The following is a 20,664-nucleotide window of genomic DNA, read 5'->3' on the forward strand; positions in this document are numbered from 1 at the left end:
AATGACTAATGTACAACTACAAAATGTATGTACACAGAAAAACCGATTAATACTTCAACTTGTACTTTTAATAATATTTCCTGACAATACCAGAAGATATAATTAGGCCAGTTGTTTTTATATATATATTTTCTTGATTTATGGATCAGCCAACCCTATTTTTCTGATTTTCAGAAAAACTAAATTGAATTTTCATGCTTTTTTGTGGTATTACTTATCAATTTAATATATGCTCAGATAGTCAAGTCACAAAACAATGTTACACCTGTTAAGAAAATTAAAATAATTTTTACAAGTTGCAGGAATCTTAAACATGTTATATATGGTCTAAAGATATAAATAATGTCATTGTTTAAGTCATCTTTAAAAATTGGAGTTATCTCCCATTGACTGAATTTTAGCTTAATCAACTACAACCAATTAATGCTTTATGGACAACAATAAGCAATATTTAATTTTACTTCCAACTGGTGAATTAACGCAATCTTTACTGTTTACTGCTAAGTGTTTAAAAGCTCTTTGATTTTTTATTCCTGATGACTCTAACAAATAAATTATCCCTGAAATATGAACAAGACTGTGTCCATAGTACACGGATGCCCAAATCGCACTATCATTTTCCATGTCAAGGGGACTGTGAAATTGGAGTCTAAACTCTACTTTGCCATTAAAATTAGAAAGATGTTTTCTTCCATTTGGATATATCAAAGCAGGATCACCTGCCAAAGGATGAAACCTATCTTGTGTTAAGCATGATAACACTTAAAATAAAAACTACAACCATGCACTAGAAAAACTTATTTGAACTGAAAAATTCTTTTAATCTTCTTTGTATGGAAAGAGTAAAATCTCCTGTATTAAATGTACCATATATATACATGTATTTATAAAAGTCTATATTTTTTTTGGCAGAGGAGATTGATGTGTAGATATAGTCTATCAAAGACAAATCCTCTTTGTGCGATTGTGAAAAGAGAAGTCCATGGAAAAACAGAAGAAGAAGTCGCTGATGAGTAATTATATATTTATGAACATATTTCAATGAGTAAACAGTGCACAAACAAATCAGTTAGGTCACAGTATGATTCATTTAGATATTTTATACCTCTAAGCTTCAAATAAGAAGGAAACCCTGCATTTACACTAAGGATTTGACAGGTTCTGTAAACCTACACCTTTTTTAAAGTCTTTTAGCTCATAATAACAATGTGCAGCTTGATTGAGTATAATAAATTATCTCCCCTTGAAATTTTTGTTTAATAACATTTCAATTTCTTCTATAATAATTTATTAATACTTTGAAATGCAATCTAAAAGTTTACAGGCATCATGGGCATAGTTTGAGTATAATAAATTATCTCCCCTTGAAATTTTTGTTTAATAACATTTCAATTTCTTCTTTAATAATTTATTAATACTTTGAAATGCAATCTAAAAGTTTACAATTTTTTTCAATTTCTTCTTTAATAATTTATTAATACTTTGAAATGCAATCTAAAAGTTAACTTACAGGCATCATGGGCATAATTTGAGTATAATAAATTATCTCCCCTTGAAATTTTTGTTTAATAACATTTCAATTTCTTCTTTAATAATTTATTAATACTTTGAAATGCAATCTGAAAGTTTACAGGCATCATGGGCATAGTAATAACATAAAATTTAAGTGTACATAATTTCCAACTAACTTTAAAGCTTTATCATGATTTAAGTTGGTCTAGTCGGGGTTTATAGAATAGGAAAAAATGGTCAAAAAAGTTTAACGAAAAAAAAAAATTAAGACTAAAAGAATACAGAAATGAATGATCTTTAGAATAAAGAGAAATCATTCAAAAACTGAAGAAACAAGAATGTGTCCATAGTACACGATGCCCCACACTCTATGTTCAGTGGACGGTGAAAATTGGGGAAAATCTCTAATTTGGCATTTAGATTAGAAAGATCATATCATAAGGAACATGTTTACTAAGTTTCAAGTTGATTGGACTTCAACTTCATCAAAAACTACCTCAACCAAAAACTTTAACCTGAAGTGGAATGAACAGAAGAACAAATGGACGGATGAACAGAAGGACGAATAGACGGACGAACAGACGGACCGAGGCACAGACCAGAAAACATAATGTCCATAAATGGGGCATAAAAAAACAATTGCTAATTCAATTTCATGAAAATACAGACAGAATAAGCTTCTTTTTTTTTTTAAAGATGAAGAAAAATTACTTAAATATTTAATGTGTACAGAAGATTATCTTTGACTGAAAGCAAAAGTGATTTGAATAATTTAAATCAACAGTTCTTCTTTATAATGGCTGTAGAGTTTAAGATTGCTCTTCAAAATGATATGTGAGAACCAGAAATTTTAATAATTGTAAAGGGAGATAATTTTGTATAGCTCGATTAAGCTTAAACGTGTATAGTCAGCCCAGATATAATTATTTATTATATACTTAGTAGTAAATACAGATAAATTTTATGTGTAATACAATCATTGGCAAGCGTGCTGTATCAGCCACCCGTGATGATATCGATATCAGCATGTTTGCAAAGGCTTTATCACACCCTTAATCTGTATGACGTCACATCATCGATTTGCAGTCACTGTTGCAAAGGCTTTATCAAATCCCTAATCTGTATGACGTCATGTCAAACCTATAATCTTTATGACCTCATTTCAAACCTTCTTATCTGTATGAAGTCATGTCACATAAAAAACATCTACTTGAGGTATATGTATATATAATAAATAAAGTGTGTATGATATGGCTTTTTCACTATTACACACCGTATCAACCCTCAACCAATATAATCCCTCGAGCAGAGCTCTTGGGATTATATTGGTGTCTCGGGCTGATATGGATGCGATATTGAAAAAGCCATATGATATTCTCTATATATAAGCTCAAACTGCATATTTACAGAAGCCCTTTCAGTTGTTTATCTTCAAAATGTACAGAAGCAGCTTTAAAAGTCAGACGCAATAGTTATTTACTGATGTCCAAATATGATAAATCTATTCAGAAAATACAAACCAATGAAAAAAAACAAAAAAAACTGAGGGATTTAAAATAAGCCAAACTCTCATTTGTTAAAATGATGGAATATGCAAAATGGAAAATTTATTTTTAGCTGAAATTGTAACTTCATCAAAAGCAAAATGACTGCATTTTAAACAAACACTCAACAGTTGTGAACTACTAAATGTGAACATACTTTATAGAAAAAACATTTCTTCTAGTTTAATTTTACTGTTGAATTATTGTGTTTTAGGAACAAACCATTCAGATTTGAAGGACTTCAACCTCATCACTATGCTTTTTTAAACCAAGATTTAGACTGGAAATTATTTGTACACAAAGCGAAGCTGAAAACATATAAAGCTTTGCAAGACAACCAGAAGTAAGAACTCATTAATGAATTTTATGTGAGAAAAGCATTTCTTGCTTGTATGCCATTAATTTTCATCAAGGGAGCTTGATGGCCTTGTTGCCCTTGTACGTCTAAGAAAATCATTTACAGTGATCCTTAATACTACAGTGAAACCTGACTAAACTGAATCCTGCATAAAACGAAATCCTGTCTTAACCGAACATGTTTTTTAAACACCGTCATATCAATTGCATGCTTTGTGAACCTGACGAAACCAAACATTGGCCAGAACCGAACAAAATTTTAAGTCCCGAACAGGTTCGGTTTAAACAGGTTTCACTGTATTCTGTTTTCAATGAGATTGTGAGATTGAACCATGCTTTTTAACTCTTTTTCATATTTTGAAAAAATATGATTGTAAAAAAAAGGTTTGCTTTTGTGAGACTGGTGTTTACGGTTAAAACAATCACCATTATAGAAAACAAACATTCAAATTATGTACAAAATGTAGTGTTCAAGTAGATGCTCAGTTCTTAATGCACATGTTTATCTTCTTTTAAACTATCTAGACAGAAAAAGGCAAGACTTGAAACGTTAGGACCAGAATTAGCAGCAGCCCATTTTATTGTTGGAAGAGGAGGAGCTGTTAAATTATTGGACAGAAATCGTTGGATTAAAAGGGATCATACTGGAGCATATACTTTACCACGATGGATGATGGACAATATGTTTGTAGAAGGAATTGATGCTTCATACTCTGATTTATTATATGAAGGGCTTGAGAACTTAGGTATTTATATTTGTCGTGGAAACTGACAATAAAGTATTGTACTGTGGATTCAGTATTGTTATTTCATGTATTTGTTGGATACAAATTTTCATGGTTTTTTGTGGGTACAGTTAAACAAAACACAAACTTAAATTTTTCTATATATATGAAAATAATGAGATGTAGTATTATGATTGCCAAATGTTGTGGTTATAAAATATGCATGTATGCAAACTTTAGCAGAACCACAAAATCTAATATCTATGAGAATACATAGGCAAACAACCCATTATTGTAAAATATCAGGGCATACACAACAAGCACAGGGATACATTGTACTGCATCCACACAGCATGAGCATATGTTAATAAATGAATTTCCTGGCTATCATAATGTAACTTCATCTAATTACCAAATGGATATATTTAAAACCAATGAAAGGAGTTGTCTCATTGGCACTCACACCACATCTTCCTATATCTATATAATTGATATTTTTCAGAGGGATTACAAAAGGTGAAATTCTTGAATTTAAGCAACTGTAAATATATAGATGATTTTTGCCTGTCAAAACTTCAAATGTTGGCTGATACTTTAGAGGTTCTTGATGTTAGTGGTTGTGAGAGAGTCACGGAACATGGCATAGCATGTATACATCATCTACCGTAAGTTACAACTTCTGATATGATTAGGTAGACTGTGATTTATTTTAATTCAAAGCCTTGTAATTGCACAACTAATTTTATCTGTAAAAATCAAGTTCTCATCTTATTTTCATTTAATGTCTTCATTAATTCAAATTCAATTCAAATTAATTTTTTTTATTGCATTACACCATACATTTATAGTATGTGTTTTTTCTCATTGTTGAAGGGTGTACGTTGACCTATAATTGCATATATCCACTTCATTTGAACTCTGGTGGTTATACAAGCAAGTACTAATTTTAATTTTTATGTTGTTTTGTTTTTTTGTCTTTCAGAAATCTGAAGGTTCTAAATATTGCAGACACACCAAATGTGAAACAAAAAGAAATTCTAACTCTATATTTAGAAGAACTATTACCGCAGTGTATTATACGTGGTGTTGATCATGTGTCCATTAATCAGGGTGATACTAACTCACACAAACATGAAGAAATGTCAAGCGTTTTGGACACTAATAAATTCATAGAAGACTTAGTGCGAAATGAAAATATCACAGTTGAGGACCTTTATAAGGAATTCATAGAAAAAGATCATACCCAGAGCCTAGACAGTGGTAGAATTTCTAATGACTTTGATTGTAAACTCTCGCATTCTGAAGTGGTTAAAACGAAGATAACATCATGACATATTTGATTTATTAAACATACAGTTGTTTTATGTAATAATCTTTTTAGTTCAATTATTTGTTCCTGTAAATGTGTCTGAACCGTTATTCAGCATTACCTTATAATGTTCAATCTATCTACCTTGTTTCAAATTGGATTTTTTTCCCTGCGAAAATAAGTAGTTTCAAATTATATAATCAAGACAGTTGTGAAACAATCCTAACAGAAAAAAAATAATGGTCTCCTTTTTATATGACCGCAAAATTTGAAAAAAGTTTCGTCGTATATTGCTATCACGTTGGCGTCGTCGTCTGCGTCGTCGTCCGAATACTTTTAGTTTTCGCACTCTAACTTTAGTAAAACTGAATAAAAATCTATGAAATTTTAACACAAGGTTTATGACCACAAAAGGAAGGTTGGGATTGATTTTGGGAGTTTTGGTCCCAACATTTTAGGAATTAGGGGCCAAAAAGGGCCCAAATAAGCATGTTCTTGGTTTTCGCACTATAACTTTAGTTTAAGTTAATAGAAATCTATGAAATTTTGACACAAAGTTTATGACCACAAAAGAAAGGTTGGGATTGATTTTGGGAGTTTTGGTTCCAACAGTTTAGGAATTAGGGGCCAAAAAAGGGCCCAAATAAGCATTATTCTTGGTTTTCGCACAATAACTTTAGTTCAAGTAAATAGAAATCAATGAAATTTAAACACAATGTTTATGACCACAAAAGGAAGGTTGGTATTGATTTTGGGAGTTGAGGTCCCAACAGTTTAGGAATTAGGGGCCAAAAAGGGACCCAAATAAGCATTTTTCTTGGTTTTCGCACCATAACTTTAGTATAAGTAAATAGAAATGTATGAAATTTAAACACAAGGTTTATGACCATAGAAGGAAGGTTGGTATTGATTTTGCGAGTTTTGGTCCCAACAGTTTAGGAATAAAGGGCCCAAAGGGTCCAAAATTAAACTTTGTTTGATTTCATCAAAAATTGAATAATTGGGGTTCTTTGATAAGCCGAATCTAACTGTGTATGTAGATTCTTAATTTTTGGTCCTGTTTTCAAATTGGTCTACATTAAGGTCCAAAGGGTCCAAAATTAAACTTAGTTTGATTTTAACAAAAATTGAATCCTTGGGGTTCTTTGATATGCTGAATCTAAAAATGTACTTAGATTTTTGATTATTGGCCCAGTTTTCAAGTTGGTCCAAAATTAAACTTTGTTTGATTTCATCAAAAATTGAAAATTTGGGTTCTTTGATATGCCAAATCTAACTGTGTATGTAGATTCTTAATTGTTGGTCCCGTTTTAAAATTGGTCTACATTAAAGTCCAAAGGGTCCAAAATTAAACTAAGTTTGATTTTAACAAAAATTGAATTCTTGGGCCTCTTTGATATGCTGAATCTAAACATGTACTTAGATTTTTGATTATGGGCCCAGTTTTCAAGTTGGTCCAAATCAGGATCCAAAATTATTATATTAAGTATTGTGCAATAGCAAGAAATTTTCAATTGCACAGTATTCAGCAATAGCAAGAAATCTTCAATTGCACAGTATTGTGCAATAGCAAGAAATCTTCAATTGCACAGTATTGTGCAATAGCAAATATTTTCAATTGCACAGTATTGCACAATAGCAAGAAATATCTAATTGCACAATATTGTGCAATAGCAAGAAATTCCAATTGGATTTCAATTGGAGTTATCTTTCTTTGTCCAGAATAGTAGTTGAATCAACTTAAATCATTGTTTTATACAATATACAATGTATATTCACTTTTACTACCAACTGATAGATTAAAACAATCTTTACCATTCAGTAATAACAAGCACTTTTTTACATTTTAATATTTTATGATGTATTTAAATGAGTAGTTATTGTTGCAAACTTCATTAGAAATTTGAATTGAGATCAGTTTTGAAATAAGGGAAAGGGGGATGTGAAAAAAAAATTGGGGGGTCAATTTTTTTCATTTCAGATTTCATAAATAAAAAGAAAATTTCTTCAAACATTTTTTTGAGAGGATTAATATTCAACAGCATAGTGAATTTCTCAAAGGCAAAATTTTTTGTTTAAGTTCATTAGACCACATTCATTCTGTGTCAGAAACCTATGCTGTGTCAACTATTTAATCACAATCCAAATTTAGAGCTGAATCCAGCTTGAATGTTGTGTCCATACTTGCCCCAACCGTTCAGGGTTCAACCTCTGCGGTCGTATAATGCTGCGCCCTGCGAAGCAACTGGTTGTATCTTCAAATACCGGTATCCTGTATTTCATATTGCAGAGTTTTCATTTTCATCCTGTATTATGCAAAGTCATTTTTTTCAGTTCATACCAGGCTATAGTATATATGTTCAAACTTGCCCCCTTTCCCAGAAAATCAAATGGTCAACCCCTTACTGAAAGCTAATGAAAGGAAATAAATAGTCTGGAAAAAAGTATGATCATAAACAATATGCCATAAAAACTAGCTATTTGTATACATAGAATGTGACATCTGTTGTTTTTTTACAAATTCTACACCAATCTGCTTTACAAATTGACTGAATTTGTCATAAAGGATTATATAAAAAAGAAGATGTGGTATTGTGGCCAATGAGTCAACTTTCCGAAAGAGACTGAATAACACAGAAATTAACAGCTATAGGTCACTGTACATGTATACATTATGTGCCTTTCCAAAGTCAGGAGCTAGTTGTCTGGTAGTTGTTGTTGGTTCATATTTTTTTTCATAAATTGTTTTGTAATAAATTAGGCCGTAAACTTTCTCAAATGTATTGTTCCAAATTTTTCATGTCATGTCCTTTTATAGCTGACTTTAGGGTATGGATTTTTTTCATTATTGAAGGCTGTACGGTTGTCTTTAATTGCTTACATTCACTTCATTTGAACTTTGGTGTAGTTATCTCATTGGCAATCATACCACAACCCCTAATTTTATATTATACAACAAGTATAAGTCATTACATAAAATTAACATTATCCATGTTCTATCTACAATATAAATAAAGTAAGGTTAGATGAACTCTGCAATAAAGGCAAGTACACATCATTCCATTTACCAAACATATTTGACCCACTACTTGTAGTGTCTGAGATATGTACTTGAACACGGAAACAACCTTGCTCACTGATCCATTGAACGAGGTCAAGGTCAGGTGAACCATGTTTGTCTACATGTTGACATTTCAAGAATACCCGTGTTTTAGTAACCATATTTTGTGGATTCAGTTATTTTTGTTGGTACCTGTTTTTGTGGATTGCAGCCTTTTTGTGGGATTTCATGGTTTTACATACTTTAAAATAATGAAAAGAAATCTCATTGACTAGTCTTTAATATATTTCATGGCCATCAGAGATAACAATTTACAATGTTTTATTTTGTTTGCTTCTTGAAAATAATCTGATAAAGTTTTGTTGTATTCTGAAAGACTTTTTTTTTTTTTTTTTGAAAGACTTGACTTTTACAAGATCTCGGCTAAGCAAACATGCAGCATGAATGTAACATGCAGATAAAAATTGAGGTCCATCATTTAATTTCCATTAATTAGTTGTTGCCTTCTATATTCCCACACCAGCAGTGCTCCACTAACATGTACATTCAATGATCTTATAATTCCTTGTTGAGGTATTTCTACACAAACATCTAATTGATTGATGAGTTGAACAGGAATTCCTTCCTTCTCATTCCTGAAAAATATCAATTTTATTCTTAAAATGTACAGAAAATACAATAAATAAATATTCAATACAGTATTTCCATCAAATGAAAACCATTTTAGTTTCTCATACTGACGCATTTGCTTTGTTCCTTCAAACACTAATGTGTTAGATACGTTGAACATTATTTTACTTAAGAATGGACCGGTTTTACTTTCAAAGTAGTTTTAAAGTGATACCTATTAAAGTACAGATTTTCCATACAATATCACCACACTCTCAACTTATTTATTTTCATTTGCATGTGCTTTTCAAACTTCAAGTTTAAACAAACTCAAGTTACGATTGTTTTTATTTAGGTTTCATGATTTTGACTTATATTAACACTCGTAAAATGTTCAAGAACCATTTACAATCATTTTCTACTTCTATTGAATGATGGAAATGTTTTTTCCATGAAAATACTGCAAGCATTCACATACTACTGTATATGAAATTAACAGAGTTCCATTTGATGTTTTCAAACAGTTAAAAAATGTTTTTATCTGAATTCACTTGGTGAGAAGAGGGGTTCGGACAATGAACCAGTGTCAACAATACTGATAAGGGAAACCACAACCTTTTTATGCCCCACCTACGATAGTAGAAGGGCATTATGTTTTCTGGTCTGTGGGTCCGTTAGTTAGTCCGCCTGTTCGTTCGTCCGTCCGTTCGTCCCGCTTCAGATTAAAGTTTTTGGTCAAGATAGTTTTTGATGAAGTTGAAGTCCAATCAACTTGAAACTTAGTACACATGTACCCTATGATATTATCTTTCTAATTTTAATGCCAAATTAGAGTTTTAACCCCAATTTCACGGTCCACTGAACATAGAAAATAATAGTCGAGTGGGGCATCCGTGTACTTGGGACACATTCTTGTTCAACAATGCTATTATGTGACCCTGACCTTCAATCTCTGACCAGGATATTAAATAAGGATCTTATTCTACTTATGATAAATCATTGTACATGAAAACAAATAAAGTGAAGTACTTTACATACCCTAGTACCAGTAGAGATTTCTTTGGGAATGTGAAGTCTGTAAGTGACACACTATTTGCTGTCTGCTCAACTCCTATCAATGTATATCCCTCTTGTCTCTTCTCAATAAGGTATTGGGGAAGGAACTCATGACAAACCTGTAAGAAAAAGAAGAAATACTTCAAGAATATGTTCAACATCTTTTACTTCAAATCCATATCTTCTTTATAGCATATCAGAACTCATCTTACAATTAAAACCTAAAATAAGTAAAATATTACTCTTTACAACATTTCACCATTAAAGTTTGTGTTCTTCTGTTGCATAGTACTATTGTAGACATCTATTACTGTGGATTTATTTATTTTTCTGGGTACTAATTTTAGTGAGTTCATATTTTGTAGATATTTGATTTTATGGTTTTTCAAGTCTACACACAGCCTAAAGATGATTTGTACTTAATTGAACATTTAAATTTGTGGTGCATCCTTTCATATATTTGGTAAAATAAAGATACATTTACCACAATGGTTTTATTTGCATCTGAGATTTTTTTTTACTTATGGTTTAATCAGAAACCTTGTCATACATGTCATATATTTCATCATAATTTCTTTTCATATATAATAAAGTTGAAAAAAGGGACCTATCCCAGCAGAAGTCATTCCTACCACTCAGAACATCAACTAACCTCTATGATAGGTAACCATTTATGAGCTGTTACACTCAACTCTTTGAAAGTTTTGTCTTCTGTATACTTCATCTTCCCAATAACATATTGAGACACTCCAAATATTTCACTGGTTCTACATAAACCTGTAGAAAAAGTATTGAAATACATTACAATAAGTATTTTGATGCATAGATTATTTACATCCACAGAATACTGACCATTTTTATACGACCGCAAAATTTGAAAAAATTTTCGTCGTATATTGCTATCACGTTGGTGTCGTCGTCTGCGTCGTCGTCCGAATACTTTTAGTTTTCGCACTCTAACTTTAGTAAAAGTGAATAGAAATCTATGAAATTTTAACACAAGGTTTATGACCACAAAAGGAAGGTTGGTATTGATTTTGGGTGTTTTGGTCCCAACATTTTAGGAATTAGGGGCCAAAAAGGGCCCAAATAAGCATTTTCTTGGTTTTCGCACTATAACTTTAGTTTAAGTTAATAGAAATCTATGAAATTTTGACACAAAGTTTATGACCACAAAAGAACGGTTGGGATTGATTTTGGGAGTTTTGGTTTCAACAGTTTAGGAATTAGGGGCCAAAAAAGGGCCCAAATAAGCATTATTCTTGGTTTTCGCACAATAACTTTAGTTTAAGTAAATAGAAATCAATGAAATTTAAACACAATGTTAATGACTACAAAAGGAAGGTTGGTATTGATTTTGGGAGTTTAGGTCCCAACAGTTTAGGAATTAGGGGCCAAAAAGGGACCCAAATAAGCATTTTTCTTGGTTTTCGCACCATAACGTTAGTATAAGTAAATAGAAATCTATGAAATTTAAACACAAGGTTTATGACCATGAAAAGGAAGGTTGGTATTGATTTTGGGAGTTTTGGTCCCAACAGAATAAGGGGCCCAAAGGGTCCAAAATTAAACTTTGTTTGATTTCATCAAAATTGAATAATTGGGGTTCTCTGATATGCCGAATCTAACTGTCATGACTGTGTATTTAGATTCTTAACTTTTGGTCCTGTTTTCAAATTGGTCTACATTAAGGTCCAAAGGGTCCAAAATTAAACTTAGTTTGATTTTGACAAAAAATGAATCAGTTAGGTTCTTTGATATGCTGAATCTAAAAATGTACTTAGATTCTTGATTATTGGCCCAGTTTTCAAGTTGGTCCAAATCGGGGTCCAAAATTAAACTTTGTTTGATTTCATCAAAAATTGAATAAATGAGGTTCTTTGATATACCAAATCTAACTGTGTATGTAGATTCTTCATTTTTGGTCCTGTTTTCAAATTGGTCTACACTAAAGTCCAAAGGGTCCAAAATTAAACTTAGTCTGATTTTAACAAAAATTGAAATCTTGGGGTTCTTCGATATGCTGAATCCAAAAATGTACTTAGATTTTTTATTATGGGCCCAGTTTTCAAGTTGGTCCAAATCAGGATCTAAAATTATTATATTAAGTATTGTGCAATAGCGAGTCTTTTCAATTGCACAGTATTGCGCAATGGCAAGAAATATCTAATTGCACAATATTGTGAAATAGCAAAATTTTTTTAATTAGAGTTATCTTTCTTTGTCCAGAATAGTAAGCAAGAAATATCTAATTGCAAAATATTGTGCAATAGCAAAATTTTTTTTTAATTGGAGTTATCTTTCTTTGTCCAGAATCAAATTAAATCTTTGTTATATACAATATAACATGTATATTCACTTTTTACTACCAACTGATAAATTAAAATAATCTTTACCATTCAGTGATAACAAGCAGTTTTTTTTACATCTTAATATTTTATGATGTATTTAAATGAGTAGTTATTGTTGCAAACTCCATTAGAAATTTTAATTGAGATTAGTTTTGGAATAAGGGAAAGGGGGATGTGATTAAAAAATTGGGTTCAATTTTTCTCATTTGAAATTTCATAAATAAAAAAGAAAACATTTTTTTGAGAGGATTAATATTCAACAGCATAGTGAATTGCTCTAAGAGAAAACAAAAATTTAATTCATTAGAACACATTCATTCTGTGTCAGAAACCTATGCTGTGTCAACTATTTAATCACAATCCAAATTTAGAGCTGAATCCAGCTTGAATGTTGTGTCCATACTTGCCCCAACCGTTCAGGGTTCAACCTCTGCGGTCGTATAAAGCTACGCCCTGCGGAGCATCTGGTTAAGTTTATTATAAACAAGAATTAGTACACTAAGATTTCCTTTCTGTTGTGGCATTTGAATGGATTCACAGGGCAATGAACTCTGAACCTGATGTCAAGGTCAGTGGAGCCTGTTGGATTTGTGCACATGTAATGAATTATTGTGGATTCATTTATTTTCGTTGGTACCAATTTTCGTGGATTGATGAAAACTTGCATATTCGTAGATATGTAAATTCGTTGTTTTGGCAAATTGTGCATACATTCCTTTAGAAAATCTGTATTTCGTTGATCATTTAAATTCGTGGTTCCTCTGTCCCCACGAAATCCACGAAAATTGGTATCCAACAAATATTAATGAATCCACAGTAACATACATACAACTTCCAAGTTGTATTTTAAAGTCATGATATTTTAACCTATTCCAAACATCTAATCTGACCAAATAAGCATGAAAATGGTGAATGTATTGTATATTGATGTTTAATGTCCAGCAGCAAATATTAGGTACATATTCAAAACAAAAATATTTTATTATTATAGTTCGTTTCTGTGTGTATTACATTATAATGTTGTGTCGTTTGTTTTCTCTTATTTTTGAGTGTAAATTCACATTGCGATAAGATGTGTCACGGTAACACAAAATAAAACATAGGTCACCGTGCTCGTTTTTGAGAAAATTGAGGCTGAAAATTGGGGATTTGTGCAATTTTGCCAAAAAGTTAAACAACGTTAGACAATTTTTGGAGCAAATATTCTTTGTTGTAAATTATTAAGATCGGGTTCAATTTGAAGCTGTGATAAGTGACAATAAGGAAAAAAATAAATCCCTACACGAATGTCTATACAAATTTTCAAGCTTTGCTTGACATTGCGAACCAGATGCTCAAAGTGGGATTTTTTTAATCCAAAAAATATAGAAATAAAGTGTTTCTGAAAATGTCATTTTTATCATTTTTCTGCATGAACTGCATTTTGTCATGCTTTCTCCAAATCTGAAATAAAAAATATATGTCACCGTGCTGGATTCTATGATAAACGCGATTTATCCTAAAAATTGCGTCCCCCCTTTGTAACCTCAACGTTAGCGCTAAAGTGCACGACGTCGCTGGCAGACTTTTTCGACGTAATCGTTGCAAATTACCGGCGACATTTTTCAGATGTATGAATATTGCTTGTAAAGTGCTAACTAAAAATTGGTAATATTGTTTTCGGAAATAAAATCATGTGAATCATAAATACATCTCTTTGTTTGTGGTCTAAGTGAGAAACATCCCAAGAAAAGTGATTACGGACTGTTGATAATTTTTACGGCTTTTAAAATTAAAGACTGAGCACGGCAATTTAAAACTTGACATACAGGTTACATGTACTGTACACACTCGTGCATTAATTCATGTATTAATTTATAGCATATGTTGACCTCTAGATGTTGTTTTTTTGTTTTTGTTTTGTTTTGTTTGGTTGGCTGTTATTTCATAACAATACTCCTTTACATCCTTCTATTCACGTTTTAATCACTTTTTAGAATTTCACATTTATTCATAAAATTAAACTTTTATTATGGTCAATGATTACAATTGAATAAAATTGGCAGGCTCCTAAATACTTTTAAAATCACAGTTTTTATAGCTGACTATGCGGTATGGACATTGCTCATTGTTGAAGACCGTACAGTGACGGTATAGTCGTTAATTTCTGTGGCATGTTTGTCTCTTGTTGAGAGTTGTCTCATTGGAAATTATACCATATCTTCTTTTTTTATGTTGTCAGAAAACAAAACCAAAATCTTATAAAGGAATATGCTAAAGGATGCTTTTGGTCAGAGAGAGAAACTAGACCATATTTTGAAATTTTTGGATTTTGCAAAAACGATTGAATTAATAGCAAGAGGACTGGACATATTACCTATGCGTAATTTCATTGGTAAATAACTATATATATTTTCACCAAATCATGACGCATTGCGGGGTACATAAAATATCGCACGTTCATTCCTCTGTCTGTCCTTTCGGTCCTTATGGTTAATTAGATTTTTCAAGTGTACAATTCTTGCCAAATTTTTATTAAACTGATATCGTATGGACACGTTCGAAAATCAGTGCATATCAACTATTCTTGAAAAGAGTTATGCCATTTGGAAATATTAATTTTTTTATGTTTTCAAGAAAAATACTACTAGTAGTCCAAATAATTATGACAGTAAAGAAGGGTATATTAAATTTTTGCTTTGACGGCCCGCCTTCCTGTGACGCGTGAAAGAAAAAAAAATATAATAGCCTTTTAAGACGTTTGGACTAGTAAAATACCATACCTCCTCCAACCTTTTGAAGTGCAATGATCGTTCCATAAATATTTTCCATCTGAATTTATTATTTTATTTTAGACAAAAACTATATCATACATGTATGTAGGACATACGTCCTGAACATGCATGACATATTTGCCACTGGACGTTAAGCAAACAACATTCAATCAATTTATTGGACATAGTCTTGGTATAAAGCTGGAATTTAAGGTAGTGCCTTCTAATATTAAAATGATAATTGACATGCATTATATTAGTAACATCAAAAGGGTCAGTCATCTTGAGATTGCTAACTATACGATATCTAAATTTGTTGAAGATCTCACAGAAACAGTAATGTGTTTTATTTCTTATGATTTTATTAGACTGTTATCCTTTTAGAATCAAATGCACTAATATGATGGTGTAGAAGTTAGCATGCGGGAGAAACAGAAATTGGAGCATCGGAAAATCCACATTACGTTTCTTATTACGGAAAATTACACGCATTACGTCTCGCAAAAAGTGACATTTTGCGGGAATTCAAACGCTTAACGTCGCGCCAAGAGTTAACTCCCTTGAAACTGTATCGGATGCCCTTAAGATCTTTTAATGTACCTTAAAATTTATCCTGCTCAAGAGAGTTTTAAAAAGTTACAATCAATGATATCTTGGCTGATAACAACTGTGGATTTGTTTATTTTGTGAATTTAATAATATGTACACTTTTATGGACTTTTGTGAGTGTGGTTTTGCAAAAATTTGTAATTTATTTATCAAATTAGTAGTCCACCTGTACCCAGGAATCCATAAAAATTTGGTATCCATTGAATATTTATGAATCCACAGTTTTCCACTTGAGGATATCAAGTAAGCTTTCTTCTAAATTTTGTATTTTATCAATCAAGTACCTTTACCTCCTAAATTTTGTATTTTATCAATCAAGTACCTTTACCTCCTAAATTTTGTATTTTATCAATCAAGTAACTTTACCTCCTAAATTTTGTATTTTATCAATCAAGTACCTTTACCTCCTAAATTTTGTATTTTATCAATCAAGTAACTTTACCTCCTAAATTTGGTATTTTATCAATCAAGTACCTTTACCTCCTAAATTCGGTATTTTATCAATCAAGTACCTTTACCTCCTAAATTTGGTATTTTATCAATCAAGTAACTTCACCTCCTTAATTTGGTATTTTATCAATCAAGTAACTTTACCTCCTAAATTTGGTATTTTATCAATCAAGTACCTTTACCTCCTAAATTTGGTATAAATTTGGTATTTTATCAATCAAGTAACTTTACCTCCTAAATTTGGTATTTTATCAATCAAAGAAGTAACAACAACAAGGCCAGCATCCTCTCTCTTTCTGTTGCTATATACCAGTTCATCTTGAACTTCATCATCTGGTAACATTAGTTTCCATGGCATTATTTTCTTCTGGACATCACCTTCAACGTTGTCTTCTAGGTCACTATCTTCTTCACCACCACCACTTTTCTCTATTAAAATATAGGTTTGATTAGAGTGGACACATACAAGTGTCTCATCTACAAAATAGCTATGGCAATTTAAAGAAATGGCATTGATATACACACATGCATCAATTACATAACAGGTTTGTCAATTTACAGATATTGTTAGAAAATATCAATATTACTGATTGCAAGGCCCTTTAAAAAAAATCATATTAATTTATGTTTACAATATTATAAGAAAGATGTTTCAAGTGACTGTTTTAAATTGTCACTGTCTATATCTCAACCTTGAATTATCCTTTCTGTAATAAATAATTCCTTTCATCAAAGAACTATCTATTAACTTTTACAAAATGTTCTTTATGAATTTAGTATAACCTATAAATTTTTGCTAACAATAAATCTGTACTTCAAAACTTAAGTTGATACCCCCTCTTTCAATAACAAAATAATACCTGGGTTTTTGAATCTCCAGCTTCCAGGAGTCTCAGATTTCAGACCGTCTTTAGCACTGTATACTGGTACGTATGAATCTTCTGTGGATATTATCTGTTCAAACTGTTGTGGTGAGATCCATTCATCATCAGGTATACCAAACAACCAGGGTAAAGTTTGAAAAATTGTCTAAAATTGATGCAGAAAATTTATTTGTTACAACAGAGTAGGTTTAAAAGTATCATATTGGGGTAATGGGAGTCTTAGTCCCGGAGAGGCAGTAAAAGGTATCATAATGGAGAAAAGTTTCAAGGATTAAGCTTGAATACAGCCAACACCATTGACAAACAATGTGACAGCATATGTAGCTGTAATTGCTCTCCAAATATACTTCGATGTGTGATTACCTCCATCTGCTTCTAAACAAATAATTGATAAGTCCAAGTATATATAAAAAAGAAGATGTGGTATGATTGCCAATGAAACAACTCTTCAAGAGACCAAATGACACAGAAATTAACAACTGCAGGTCACCGTACAGCATTCAACAATGAGCAAAGCCCATACCCCATAGTCAGCAATAAAAGGCCCCACTGTGTAGAAATTTAGAACATTTCAATGGAAAACAATTATGGCCTAATTTCTGTAAAAATAAATGAATGAAAAACAAATATTTAAATATTTATAAAGGCTTTTAAAGGTATCATAATGGAGTAACTGGAGGCATCATTATGGATGAAAGTGTTTCAAATCAAGTTTGAGTACAGCCAACACCATTAACAAACAATTTGACAGTACAAGTAGCTGCAAATACTCTCCAAATATACTTTGCTATATGATTATCTCTATCTGCTATTTAACAAATGAGAAGACTTGGGTATAAGCATATGTGGATGTATTCTACAAAGGACTCCTTTAATACCCTCAATTTAATTGACAGTACTAATAAGGAATCTAAGGTTTGTCCAAAATTAATTTACCTTTTGTCTCTTTCATGCAATATAATTTGAATACTAACAGTGTGTTCTAGTCAATACATACAGACTACGAAGTTTTTTTTTATCATATGCCCTTTCAGACACTCTTGGAGTTAGCTATGCATAATGTTTTATAACTATTATATAAAAGAAAGCAATAAATTGACATGAGAACAACTTACCTCTAGATTAGAATCCTCAATGGGATCAAATGTTTTGAAGAAAAAATTCTCTCCTAATCTCTGTATATTCCTGGTTAAATTGCTATAACAGAAAAAGTGACTTTTATAAATAGGTCAATTCTCATGAAAGACACGTTCCTAATATGTATTTAAAACAATTTAAAAGTCTTTAAAAAAACATTCGTTCCAATAAATCGTGTAGGTTAAAACTGATCACTTTGCCTTCTCAAATTAAGAAAGTAAGACTAAGTACTCCCTTCAAAATTTATAAAGGTGTGTTTATAAAGTAAAAGCATTTTTCTCTTTATTAATTGTTCTAATGTATTATAAACCTAATTCAAAAAGAAATTTATATGCTCATATATGTAAGTCTTATGGGTATTTTTGTCCTGCTACCTTAAATCTCCTTAAATTCTTATCAAAGTAAATCCTTTTTAAATTTCAGTTGAATAACTCATATTTATAGAAAGTTAAAATCATACATACTTGGGTTCTTTATGAAAAGCCATACATGAATCTACTATGGCGTTAGAGGTCAAGACCTCAGTAAACTTTAAACTTTCACACTGCTTCCATTGTTTCATCAATGTTGCAGCAGCATGCACTCTTGTGTTAAAATGATTTGCCATGCACCATGGTAATAGCTTCTGAAATGATGCTGTATAAAATTCTTTCTGAAATACATAAACAGATGCAATTAATTTATAATTTTCTTGATTTACTTCTGAGACTCAACCTCCTTCAAAAACAGATAAGTTATTTTATAAGTTAGAACATTATTAGGTAAATCTATTGCATACTAGATCATTTGTTTTTCAGGTTCATACATTTCTATGTTTCAATAGTATGAAGTAAAATACATTCGTCAATAGTACATGCTTGACATAATTGGTATTGTTGAGATCTTACTGATATTTGTCATGTTAAAGAGGATCTTCATTCTTTACAAATAAAAATATAATGTTGCATAACATTTTTGCTCAAATCATACCTTATCCAAAACAATAAATTTTAGTCATAACCTGTCTTTTTAGGTCTGCCTCATCTTTTCTTTCTGTTTTAATACCTAATAAGTAACTTCAATTCAAAGATCACCTCAAAAGGTCATTAAAGTGACCTTTATTAACAGATTTGACTGTATATTCATTTCCTAAATTGACCTTTTTAACAACCAACCTGTTTATTTTTAGGAAGATGTACACCTAAATGTGACACCATGCACATCATTGAACACAAAACAGTACTCTTCTTTTCTGTTAACTAAAATAAGAAAATAGAATGTAATTGAAAATACCACAGACATCAGATTTCAGAAATCATGGTTACTATAGTTGAGGAAACATTTTTTGTTGTTGTAATTTTGACCCTAAAATACTGAATTGTTGGGAAAGGTAGAGCTGCTAATATCTTAATGAATTTGTCATTTGAGCTAGCTTGCATACAGTAACCAAAAGGATTTTTCTGTTATTTTATTTTATTATACTTTAAGTTATTAATAAAATGCCATATTTTGATTGGCTAATACGAGGGTGCTAATTTACTCTATCACATGCCTGAGCGGGTGACAATTTTTTTTAATGTCACCCTCTCGTCTAGACCAATAAAAAATTGGTAATTTGAACCACAATGAATTGAATTTACATCAAGTTATTAAAGATAATGCTTAGGTAAAGTTCTAATTTACTATACAATTTAATTGTATAGTAAATTAGAACTTTAAGCATTGTCTTTAATAACTTATTATACAACGAAGCGTGGAACGACTCAAACTTATTTCTTTTACAACTGTTGGAAAAACATAAAACATATTTCATTTGTTAATTTTTTTTCTTTAAAACCTATAAATCATTCTGTGTTATGCTTATTGTTGAACAGGTGATGTACATTTCATCATGTTCATTGTGATGTATATTTCTCGTGCAGATATGAGGCCTTTTGAAAGGGGGATTTTCCCCAAAATTTAAATCAAATAAATAACAATAACAAAATAACAACAATTGAAAATATTTTTTTACTAGGTTACAGAGCTTTTCCCACGTTTCGGGCCATTGATATGTCAAGTCAAGTCAATGCACCATTATTGTCTATTTACTTCACTTCTGTTGATTTTTCTAATACCGGTGACTACATAGTAAATACTTTTAAATAAAATTCATCTGTAAAAGACAATCATGATAAGACATTCAATATGATAAATTAAATAACACATAGCTGAGAGGGTGATAGAGCAGATCGGTACCCCTGGAAATAGCATTGTCAACTTTGGTACCAATCTGCTCTATCACCCCTCTCAGCTATGTGTTATTTATATAGTGTTTTTGATTGAGAT

The 20,664-nt window shown here is 31.2% G+C and overlaps 2 protein-coding genes across 3 annotated transcripts in view; one reads left to right on the plus strand and one right to left on the minus strand.

The window, feature by feature from the left end:
- The first annotated feature begins 888 nt into the window (after positions 1-888).
- On the plus strand, positions 889-5,502 carry LOC139514285 (distal membrane-arm assembly complex protein 2-like). Its single transcript, XM_071303300.1, has 5 exons — positions 889-1,013; positions 3,271-3,399; positions 3,939-4,159; positions 4,641-4,803; positions 5,121-5,502. The coding sequence occupies exons 1-5, from the start codon at positions 922-924 to the stop codon at positions 5,467-5,469; spliced, it is 954 nt and encodes a 317-aa protein (XP_071159401.1). The 5' UTR covers positions 889-921; the 3' UTR covers positions 5,470-5,502.
- Positions 5,503-8,770: 3,268 nt separating this feature from the next.
- LOC139514274 (probable methyltransferase TARBP1) overlaps positions 8,771-20,664 on the minus strand; it is a 43,292-nt gene continuing 31,398 nt past the window's right edge. For both annotated transcript variants that reach the window (XM_071303282.1, XM_071303283.1), the window contains exons 21-28: positions 19,512-19,595; positions 18,822-19,009; positions 18,336-18,417; positions 17,197-17,365; positions 16,568-16,765; positions 10,826-10,950; positions 10,156-10,292; positions 8,771-9,143 (exon numbers count right to left, since the gene is read on the minus strand). In XM_071303282.1, coding sequence (XP_071159383.1) covers positions 8,987-9,143; positions 10,156-10,292; positions 10,826-10,950; positions 16,568-16,765; positions 17,197-17,365; positions 18,336-18,417; positions 18,822-19,009; positions 19,512-19,595 — 1,140 coding nt within the window. In that variant the 3' untranslated portion in view covers positions 8,771-8,986. The remainder of the gene's footprint in view (positions 9,144-10,155; positions 10,293-10,825; positions 10,951-16,567; positions 16,766-17,196; positions 17,366-18,335; positions 18,418-18,821; positions 19,010-19,511; positions 19,596-20,664) is intronic.

The sequence above is a fragment of the Mytilus edulis genome, chromosome 3 (genome assembly GCF_963676685.1).
Source record: "Mytilus edulis chromosome 3, xbMytEdul2.2, whole genome shotgun sequence".
Lineage (NCBI taxonomy): Eukaryota > Metazoa > Mollusca > Bivalvia > Mytilida > Mytilidae > Mytilus > Mytilus edulis.